The following is an 11,792-nucleotide window of genomic DNA, read 5'->3' as shown; positions in this document are numbered from 1 at the left end:
AAAATGGGTAAAAATAATGTATAGCAACCCCAGGTGTAAAATAGTAAATAACGGCTACTGCTCAGAGTTTTGAACTGTCAAGAGGAGTTAAACAACTGTGTCCGCTGTCACCATATCTATGTCCGTGTCCGCTGTCACCATGCTTCACTGTACAGATAGTGCCACGTTTCCTCCAGACGTGACACTTGGCATTCACGCCAAAGACTTCAATCTTGGTTTCATCAGACCAGAGAATCTTGATTCTTATGGTCTGAGAGTCATTAGGTGGCTTTTGGCAAACTCCAAGCGGGATGTCATGTGCCTTTTACTGAGGAGTGGCTTCTGTCTGGCCACTCTACCATAAAGGCCTGATTGGTGGAGTGCTTCAGAGATGGTTGTCCTTCTGGAAGGTTCTCACATCTCCACAGAGGAACTCTAGAGCTCGGTTCAGAGTGACCATCGGGTTCTTGGTCACCTCCCTGACAAAGGCCCTTCTTCCCCGATTGCTCAGTTTGGCCGGGCGGCCAGCTCCAGGAAGAGACTTAGTGGTTCCAAACCTATTCCATTTAAGAATGATGGAGGCCACTGTGTTCTTGGGGACCATCAATGCTGCAGACATTTTTTGGTACACTTCCCCAGATCTGTGCCTTGACACAATCCTGTCTCGGAGGTCTACGGACAATTCCTTCGACCTCATGGCTTGGTTTTTGCTCTGACATGCACTATCAATGATGGGATCTCATATAGACAGTTATGTGCCTTTCCAAATCATGTGCAATCAATTGAATTTACCACAGATGGACTCCAATCATAGTTATAGAAACATCAAAAGGAGCTCAATTTTGTGTCTCATAGAAAAGCGTCTGAATAGTTATGTAAATAAAGTATTAAAAATTTCAATTTTTTATAAATTAGCAAAGATTTCTAAGAAACTGTTTTGGCTTTGACATTATGGGGTGTTGTGTGTAGCTTGATTAAATAAAAATCTCAGCAATTCTAGAAAAAGGCTGTAACGTAACAAAATGTAGAAAAAGTCAAAGGGTCTGAACACTTTACGAAAGGGCACTGTACATACATACTGTACACAGTAACAGCCAAAAGTTTAGACACACCTCTTAAGGGTTTTTATTTTTTACTATTTTCTAAAAAAAACTATTTGACTAATAGTGAAGAAATCAATACTATGAAATAACACATAAGGATGTAGTATTCAAAAAGAGTTAAACAAATCAAAATATGAGATTCTTCAAAGTAGCCATCATTTGCCTTGACAGCTTTGCACACTCTTGGCATTCTCTCAACCAGCTTCAAAACGATAATAGCCATTTACTATGCTACAGAGCATTAGAATGCCACACACTTTATAATGCAACCGCAACCTGGAATGCATTTCAATTAACTGGTGTTCCTTGTTAAAAGTTAATTTGTGGAATGTATTTCCTTAATGTGTTTGAGCCAATCAGTTGTGTYGTGACATGGTAGGGGTGGTATACAGAAGATAGCCCTATTTGATAGAAGACCATGTCCATATTATGGCAAGACAGCTAAAATAAGCRAACAGAAAATGACAATCCATCATTACTTTAAGACATGAAGGGAAGTCAATTCGGAAAATTAAGAAATTTTAATGTTTCTTCAAGTGCAGTCGCAAGAACCATCAAGCACTATGATGAAACTGACTCTCAAGAGGACCACCACAGGAAAGGAAGACCCAGAGTTACCTCTGTGCAGAGGATAAATCCCTTAGTTACCAAACTCAGCCCAAATAATTGCAGCCCAAATAAATGCTTCACGAAGTTCAAGAAATAGACATCTCAAAATCTACTGTTCAGAGGAGACTGYGTGAATCAGGCCTTCATGGCTGCAAAGAAACAACTACTAAAAGGACACCAATAGGAAGAAGAGACTTGCTTGGGCTAAGAAACACAAGTAATGGACATTAGACCAGTGGAAATCTGTCCTTTGGTCTGATGAGTCCAAATTGGAGATTTTTGGTTCCAAACGCAGTGTCTTTGTGAGACGCAGAGTAGGTGAACGGATGATCTCCGCATGTGTGGTTCCCGCCATGAAGCATGGAGGTGGTGGGATGGTGCTTTGCTGGTGACACTGTCAGTGATTTCTTTCGAATTCAAGGTACACCTAACCATGGCTACCACACCATTCTGCAGTGATACGCCATCCCATCTGGTTTGCGCTTGGTGGTACTATCATTTGTTTTTCAACAGGACAATGACTCAGCACACCTCCAAGCTGTGTAAGGGCTATTTGAACAAAAAGGTGTGATGAGTGCTGCATCAGATGACCTGGCCTCCACAATCACTCGACCTCAACCCAATTGAGATGGTTTGGGATGATTTGGTACTGCAGAGTGGGGGAAAAGCAGCCAACAAGTGCTCAGCATATGTGGTAACGCCAAGACTGTTGGAAAAGCAGGTTGTGAAGCTGGTTGAGAGAATGCCAAGAGTGTGTAAAGCTGTCCATGCAAAGGGTGGCTACTTTAAATATATTTTGATTTGTTTAACACTTTGAGCACTACATGACTMCATAGTYATGTCTTCACTATTATTCTACAATGTATAAAATAGTTCAAATAAATAAAGACCCTTGAATGAGTAGGTGTCCAAACTTTTGACATGTAATCTGTCTATCCATCTACAAATTCACTTTTAACRCCACTATAAGCCAAACGGCAAATGTTAAGGTTTAAAAGTGCAGAACTAAATCACAATCTGTGAGARGAATGTCAAATTAAAACATTTATTTCTGTGTAAAAGAATTCATAAAAAAACTGAGCAGCTGATTTGTACAATCATAGACATGGCAACGAAGATATTGGGTCCCATTTTGACAGCTCTAAAAATGCAGACAGTCTACAGTATAACTGCAGCAGGTCACGATTTATAAAATTTTGAAAAATAAAAAACTTTTTTTTCTTTTAACAATATCCAGAGGGCTATCATTTGTACAATGTAAGAGTGCATACACTTGATGCAAGCTGCGGTATTCAAAATAAGTTTGAATCAAGTGCCATAAAAGGTATATGATCCGTAATTACGGTAACATCCCTGCACATGTGTGCTGCCAAAATGSCGCCTCCTGCATTTTAACATTTACCATCTTACTATCTGCCTTAAAATTAGATATGTTAGTCAACTCACAGCAGGTATTGTGGGTTAAAGTTTAGAATATTGAAAATGTGTTGCTAAAACCTGTTTCCTTTTCTTCTCAGACGCACACATTGACAACATTATCAGGCTAGTACATAGAGAAAAATATGAAAGGGTTCCAAGCAGGTCCAGAGGAARTGTGAAAGGCTTTACAGTGAGTGAGGCAGTGGGTTGGAGCTCGACTCTGGCTCCACTGTATACCATGCAGTATTTACAAAATAGTCTATATCCATCCAACTGAGTTGTGTTCAACCATCTCCAGCCACCCTCTTATCTTCTTCCCTATGGATTCTCTCTCGCCCTTTGTCCGAGAGATCAGGCTGCAGGCAGTGGACGACGGAACAGCAAGATGTGGGGCTCTGGAGGGAAAGAGAAAAASAGAGGAAGAGTGAGTGATTGTGAAGTTTAGAAAGTGAATGGAAACAAAAATGGCAGGTTGTATCCAATATATCTGTCCTTCCTACCAAAGTATGCACTAGTTTACTTCCCTTCACTGATTTGAAAGAAAACTCATTCTAGCCCATACCTACAGTGCCTTGCAAAAGTAAGCAAGGGGCACCACCAAGCAAACAGCACCATGAAGACCAAGGAGCTCTCCAAACAGGTCAGGGACAAAGTTGTGGAGAAGTACAGATATGGGCTGGGATATTTATAAAAAAATTATTATAATAAATGTAAAAAATAAAACACGGAGCACCATTAACTCCATTATTAAAAAATGGAAAGAATATGGCACAACAACAAAACCTGCCAAGAGAGGGCCACCCACCAAAACTTACAGACCAGGCAAGGAGGGTATTAATCAGAGAGTCAAAGAGACCAAAGATAACCCTGAAGGAGCTGCAAAGCTACACAGCGGAGATTGGAGTATCTGTCCATAGGACCACTTTAAGCCGTACACAGAGCTGGGCTTGACTGAAAAGTGGCCAGAAAAGAGCGATTGCTTAAAGAAAAAAATAAGCAAAGCAAACACATTTGGTGCTCGCCAAAAGAAATGTGGGAGACTCCCCAAACATATGGAAGAGGGTACTCTGGTCAGATGAAACTAAAATTGAGCTTTTTGGACATTAAGGAAAACGCTATGTCTGGCGCAAACCCAACATCTCCCATCTCCCCGAGAACACCATCCCCACAGTGACGCATGGTGGTGGCAGCATCATGCTGTGGGGATGTTTTTCWTAGGCAGGGACTGGGAAACTGGTAAGAATTGAAGGAATGATGGGTGGTGCTAAATACAGGGAAATTCTTGAGGGAAACCAGAGTCTTCCAGAGATTTGAGACTGGCACGGAGGTTCACCTTCCAAAAAAAAAAAAAAAGTAACACGAGTGGTTTAAGGGGAAACATTTAAATGTCTTAGTCAATGGCCTACTCAAAGCCCAGACCTCAATCCAATTGAGAATCTGTGGTATGACTTAAAATTGCTGTACCCCAGCGGAACCCATCCAACTTGAAGGAGCTGGAGTAGTTTTGCCATGAAGAATGGGCAAAAATCCCAGTGGCTAGATGTGCCAAGCTTATAGAGACATACCCCCAGGAGACTTGCAGCTGTAATTGCTGCAAAGGGTGGCTCTACAAAATATTGACTTTTGGGGGTGAAYAGTTATGCACGCTCAAGTTCTTTCTTTGGGTCTTATTTCTTGTATTAAAATAAAAAATATTTTTGCATCTTCAAAAAGTGGTAGGCATGTGTAAATCAAGTGTTTACAACCCCCTCCCCCCAAAAATCTATTTTAAATCCAGGACGTAAGGCAACAAAATAGGAAAAATGCCAAGGGRGTGAATAATTTCACCTCCAATGCTTTCAGATTTGTGGGAAGTAGTGAACAAAAGGAKATATTATTGGGACTCACCCTAAGTCATATTGTGGACACCTGATAATTATTTCATGTGTTCTAGTAGTCTCACGAGGYCATCCTTGATCCTTCCAAATATCACATTGACTCGATTATTGGAAATCTGGAGAACTTTAGTATTGGATTTGAATTGGAGCACTGGCTGTTAGTGCTTACATTTGTTTGGCCTCAGAGTGGAATTTAAGTTTCCCTCAGGAGATGCATTAACTTATGTATCCTTGTTTTGTCTGTGCCTCTTTTCCTAAAGTTGTACAGAATGTTAAGTAGCCTGTGTTTACAAACACCACCAACGCAAAATGTTATTGGTTATGTGGCAACAATGCTCTACTCAAAATTACAACCAACTAATTGCAGCATTTCCCAAAAAAATGGAAGAGGCAASTGGAAGAAAGTAAGGAACTTGTCTGCCGGGCCTGCATTAAACACCAAAATTGGCTAAAGAAAATAGAAACCCAATGGGATGAGAGGACAACGATATAGAAAGTTGGATACCGCCCTACTTTTTAATTTATCATTATTACCAGAATGTTAACCAAATTTGCACAAGTAATAKCGAATTTCCATGGAGGATGCTAGCAAAATTTGCTTAGGAGCRCAAATGAAAATAAAACAAATTGCAATGATAGGCAATCCAGCTCATAGTCAAACATATATAGGTAGGAGCTACAGAATGTAAATGTCCAAACTCACCAAAAATGACAATCAAATGTGAACGAGACATTGTGCAAATTAAAGTTGACACACTTGTCTGAAGGAAAAACAGTAATGCCTCTGGAGCCGCATGTGTACAAGCTGTCTTTTTGGAATCTGGAGTTGCTAGGGCAATGGGTCTGCCTGCTCTGAAAAGTGGAGCAGCAGACGGGTCTTGAATGGAGAAAAAAAAAAATGTTGCTTCATTATATCCACATAATTTCCCTGTCTCATGATGCCATCTATTTTGTGAAGTGCACCAGTCCCTCCTGCATCAAAGCACCCCCACAACATGCTGCCACCCCCGTACTTCCTTGTTGGAATGGTGTTCTTCGGCTTGCAAGCATCCCCCTTTTTCCTACAAACATAACGATGGTCATTATGGCCAAACAGTTCCATTTTTGTTTCATCAGACCAAAGGACATTTCTCCAAAAAGTACGCTATTTGTCCCCATGTGCAGTTGCAAACTGTAGTCTAGCTCTTTTATGGCAGTTTTTGAGCAGTGTCTCCTTCCTTGCTGAGCAGCCTTTCAGGTTGTGTCGATATAGGACTCGTTTTACTGTGGATATAGATACTTTGTACCCGTTTCCTCCAGCATCTTCACAAGGTCCTTTGCTGTTGTTCTGGGATTCATTTGCACTTTYYGCACCAAAGTACATTCACCTCTAGGAAAACAGAACATGGCTCCTTCCTGAGCAGTATGACGGCGGCGTGGTGTATATACTTGTGTACTATTGTTTGTACAGATGAACGTGGTACCTTCAAGCATTTGGAAATTGCTCCCAAGGATGAACCAGACCTGTAAAGGTCCACAATTTATTTTCCTGAGCTCTTGGCTGATTTTTGATTTATCCATGATGTCAAGCAAAGAGGCACTGAGTTTGAAGGTAGGCCTTGAAATACATCCACAGGTACACCTCCAATTGACATCAATTAGCCTATCAGAAGCTTCTAAAGCCATGACATAATTTTCTTGAATTTCCCAAGCTGTTTAAAGGCACAGTCAACTTAGTGTATGTAAACTTCTGACCCACTGGAAGTGTGAATTAGTCTGTCTGTAAACAATTGTTGGAAATATTACTTGTGTCATGCACAAAGTAGATGTCCTAACCGACTTGCCAGAACTATAGTTTGTTCACAAGAAATTTGAGGAGTGGTTGAAAAATGAGTTAATGACTCCAATCTAAGTGTATGTAAACTTCCGACTTCAACTGTATATATCATTGAAGAGTGTAACTGTCTTTAGGACAACTGTTTTTTAGTAAAGATGTTTTTAACGTAATATGTAATTGTTGTACTGTATGTGTGTTTATAGTTTGGTTTAATAATGTGTTAGTGTATGTAAGTTGTTTTGTCTAAAACGTTGTTCCCCTTGCTGCAATTGGACCAGGTCTCTCTTGGAAAAGAGATGTTATCGCAGTGAGAAAAACCTGTATAAAAAGGTTAACAAAAAAAGTTTAAAAAAATAACAGAGGCAGTTGTACAGGTAACTCATCCAAAAGGGATTTGACTTCTCAAACACGCCAGCAAGTGAACACTATAGGATGCCCCATCTCCTTATTAATTAAGCCACTTAAGGGAGAAAAAAATTATAAATGCATAATTAATGTCTTGCTGAGTTTTGTAAACATATCTTGAACGCTTCTTGTAATTTCTGCCCAGCATCAGACTAATTTTGTGCTTCAGTTGCACTTCACACAGATGAGCAATCACAAATGGCCAATTTTATCAGCAGAAAGCACTCCGACTGATGTGTAGCTACTTTTCTCCWGTACATTTCTCAGTTAAAATGCAAGAATAATGTAGCCAACTTTGCTTAAAGTTAATTCTATGTAAAACAGAAATGATGGCCATGCATTGTTTTTGCAAAAAAGACCTTGCCTTATTGTTCGCTGATTTATGTGGCTGCCAGCCAAATAGCGTGGCACTTCTGTTGTGATCTGATGAAAATGAAGCCATTTTCTGCAGAATGTGTTGCATTAATGTTCTGTGAAGAAACATGGTAGTTGCGCGCCCCTGATCACTCAATTTAACCTGATCACTCAATTTAATCTTTAAAAAAAATTCTGACTTTCGATATAAAAACGCAACCCGTCAATACACAGCTGGATTCACCTGCTCCTGCATTCTCCTGCTGTACTATTTACAAACAGACGTGACAGGCTCAACTTCGGTTAGCTTTGTAATGTAAAATAATATGACGGGTGAAAAGATCAACACGATCTGCTTTGTCTCCCAATATATTGCACAATTTGACAGCGGGTATTTACTTAAAAAGTAGCTACAACTATAAAATTGTATTAAACTTCAAATTAATAGTTTCAACGGTATTGAAAAACATACCGTGGCTATAATCAAATATACTGCCCAATCAGGACTTCATTCTTTGTGTGAACGGTCTCTCTAATGATGCACATAAGGCAAGCTCAAATAAGTTAGTGTGACACCCAACCATATGTTCAATAGATGCCCTGTCTTAGCCAACTAATATCTGTGTTTTAACATCATGGCTGAAATGCTTGAACAACGTCTTGTTTTCAGGTGACAGACAAGAACAGATTTGTATTTGGAGACAAAACAGTAGGAGTCAGACCTCATGATTTGCTGATGGCAAGAGACCAGTATCAAAGATAGCAAGTAGCCTATAATACAAAAGGTCAATCCGATGGAGGCTGAGCACCATCTTGTGTTACAAACAGGGATCTTTGAGCTCAACATGAATGTACTGTATTCTAGGGTTGGGCGGTGTCAACCTTTGTCCTAACATGATTATGTACCTATAAAAACATTGTGATATACGATGCCRTCACCACTTTTGTCCAACCCCCAATATTTTATATAAATATCAAAAAACCTGCTAAAACGCAGTTGGGCTTTATCGTGAAATCGAAAAGCAATTGGAAGACGAAAGATAATRTTGAAAGCCTGGGCAGAGGCTAACCGCAAGAATTTGCAAATCTTCTCTGTGTCAGGGGCATAGGCACTGGGGARCAAGGATCACCCAATCAAATTAAGCAAACAAAAATAAAACATTTATGACCTTTACTTGTCAGTGTTTCATAAAGTACATTGTCTTTTTACCTAAACATGCAAACACAAATCAGATAGAATTCATACAGGGATGCAAACTTATTTTCTTGCACTGAAACATRCAAAGAAAATCCCTGCTAGGGGGAAATGCAGGTTAACTAATTAAACAGAGAATATCTACATGATCAGTCTGTGTGTAAAATAAGTGGTTCATGTGAACCTAACTCAGCWAAAAAAAAWWWAAGAAAGCAATCCAATGTTATTTGTTGCCTAGACTTTACTGAAAATGACACTCAAGTCTTGAGAAAAACACATATTGCAGTTAGCMATGATAACCTTTATAATAGAACGCKTGTGACCACACACACAATATATAAATATTGCACTTGGGGGAAAAACATCTTAAAGTAGAAGTAGAATGAAACAGGCATTCTATTTTTGCTCTATTATAGTGGCCACAAGGCTACATGTTCAAAAATAACATTCACACGAGTAAAAAAATATATATAATCCTCACACACACACACACGTTACTGTCAAGTTCAACACAACAAAAATATCTTTGGGCTACACTGCACATTATTACATTGTACACTTTCTGCCTGTGGACATCTGCAGCAGAGCATAATACCCTTTGTTGCACAATGATCCTTTCAGCAGAGTGTAAACCTGGCATACTCCCTTTTTATCACTGTATTTGAAAAAGTGAGAAAGAGGGAAGTGTGTAGTGTTCCCGTCACCTCATAGTGCAATCCAGCTTAAGCAGGCCCAGCTCCAGCTACACTTGATCCCTGAATCCACTGGTTTAACAAGCAGCGCCCTCATTTTCACCTAATTCTGAAATTAACCACATACTGACACAGGGTTTAGTTCGTAAACTAGTTTCACAGAGTTGCCAGGGTCCAGAAAGCAACTTAACGTTAACATGTTATAACTTGAGGAACGCGAAGGAGTCGTATACCAGTTAATAATAGTGAATTGGTTAGGTTACTAATGTTGCCATTTGCTGTTGTAACGTTAGCTGTCTATTTTATTATGCAAGCTAATTTTCACACCATAACTTCTCAATAATTGAGTTTATGTTGGCTAATGTTGTTCACACATTTCTCTGGCTAACTAACGGAGAATTCGATCCAGCTAGCAAGATACTTAACTATGCTAATACTTGTTCCACCACACTTTCTCCCTCACCTCAAACTTTCCAAATGCCAGTTGTTTTTCGGTTAGCCAGGAAGTACGCTTCATCACCTACTCACTAACGTCTCCATGGTTAGGCTTTCACCTAACGTTACTCTTCTTATCGCTTCCTTCGGCCGTCTTAGACGCGTGACTGTACTAGTAAGTTGGTTGACCTCTTGTTCTTAAGTCGTGTGTGCTGCGCTGCATGCTGTTATGTTAACGATTGGCTGAGCCTGGACACAGCCAGTATTACTCCAAACGCAACATCATGCTCTCGTCGCTTACAGCCAGTATGGATCCAGAAATAAAAAGCCTGGAATAAAATGCATTTTCCATTGATCTCACACATCCTACCCCACAATAAAAATAAAAAATAAATAGTTTGGATGGATATGTTGCTCCACCCTTCACCTGTGAATGCAATCGCTAAATTAGCTTTAGATGTGTAAAGAATACGTCTCAAAATCAGATGTAATGGCTCCACTCTAGTGTTAAATTTGTCGTGTGATTGCACAGTTCGTTCAATACCATCAGCAGTCCGTATGGTTTCCGTCTGCTGTGTGCTAGTGGAATTGCACCAAGCAAACCTATGATGCACCTCACGATGCTTTTCCAAAAGTTAATTCTGGACAATAATCAATGGCATATTTGAATATCGTCCTTGGAGCAGTGTCAAGACTAACTTTTCAAGAAGGCGTTAAGGTACTATGCACACCATAGTTCCATCCGTCCAGATCATGGCAAACCTCCAAAACCGGATGACCGAGGAAGTAAGTAGTATTCTGAGTCCAGAGTGGCTCCTAAGTCAATTGCAACTTGTATAAGAGTTATAGGTGTTATGGCAAGGCTTGGTCAAGTGACCATCTAAAAGCACCTCTCCCCACAATCTGCAATGTACGCAAAGAAGGAAGCCACCCACCTACTCAAGAAAGATATCCATCTCTTGGTTTTGAATTCCCGTTGAAAGTACGCAACAAAATTGTGGCAAAAGGTTGTGAAACTTTTTGGCCTAAATGAGAAGCGCTACATTTGGCACAAACCCAATACATTACCTCTACAGTGGAGCATGGTGGTGGCAGTATGTTATGGGGATGTTTCTTCTGAAACGGAAGTTCACCTTTCAGCATGAAACCGACCMAAAGCACCCAGTCAAAAAGGTACAGTGGAATGGCTATGGAATAAAAAAGTAAATGTCCTTGAGTTTCCCCAGTCAGCACCCAGACCTAAATCCAAKCCAAAATGTTTGGCAAGACTTGAAGATTGCTGTCATTTCCCAAGGAACTTGACAGAACTTGAACAGTTTTGTAGAGAAGAATGGTCAAATATTGCCAAAACTAGGTGTGCAAAGTTTGTTGAGAGTTTGTAGCGTCCAAACTATTATGACCGCTCTATGGAAAGGGGACACTCACGAACACGATGTTCTCCGTTTTGCACTACAGTCCCCACAAGTGTCAGAAGTCAGTACAATTGATGTGCCAACCTCTGTTTGGTAGCGTCCGAACCATTTAAACAAAATAAAATGGGACCCCACTGTGGAAAGGGGATATTCTTACGAAAACGATGGCGTTCTCCGTAACACATTTCAGCAGCCTGTAGTGCCACTTCCGGAGAGGATGAGGCCTAATAGAAACAGTGCGTAATGACTGCTGCAGTACTTCAACAACTACAGTGGCAAGAAAAGTATGTGAACCCTTTGGAATTACCTGGATATCTTCATAAATTGGTCATCAAACTTGATCTGATCATCTAAGTCACAACAATAGACAAACAGTGTGCTTAAACTAATAACACACAAATGATTGTATTTCTATATTGAATACATCATTTAAACATTCACAGTGTAGGTTGTATATGAAACATTTTTTGATGATAGCAAGCTGTCCAGGCCCTGA

General features: G+C 40.0%; 1 protein-coding gene across 1 annotated transcript in view; it reads right to left on the bottom strand.

Moving 5' to 3' along the window:
- Positions 1–2,874: 2,874 nt before the first annotated feature.
- Positions 2,875–11,792, bottom strand: part of LOC112070786 (cyclin-dependent kinases regulatory subunit 1) — a 21,262-nt gene continuing 12,344 nt past the window's right edge. Inside the window, exon 4 of the mRNA XM_024138239.2 lies at positions 2,875–3,505. Coding sequence (XP_023994007.1) covers positions 3,462–3,505 — 44 coding nt within the window. The 3' untranslated portion in view covers positions 2,875–3,461. The remainder of the gene's footprint in view (positions 3,506–11,792) is intronic.

This window comes from Salvelinus sp. IW2-2015, unplaced genomic scaffold (assembly GCF_002910315.2).
Source record: "Salvelinus sp. IW2-2015 unplaced genomic scaffold, ASM291031v2 Un_scaffold1426, whole genome shotgun sequence".
Lineage (NCBI taxonomy): Eukaryota > Metazoa > Chordata > Actinopteri > Salmoniformes > Salmonidae > Salvelinus > Salvelinus sp. IW2-2015.
This window is presented reverse-complemented; position numbering and strand designations above follow the sequence as displayed.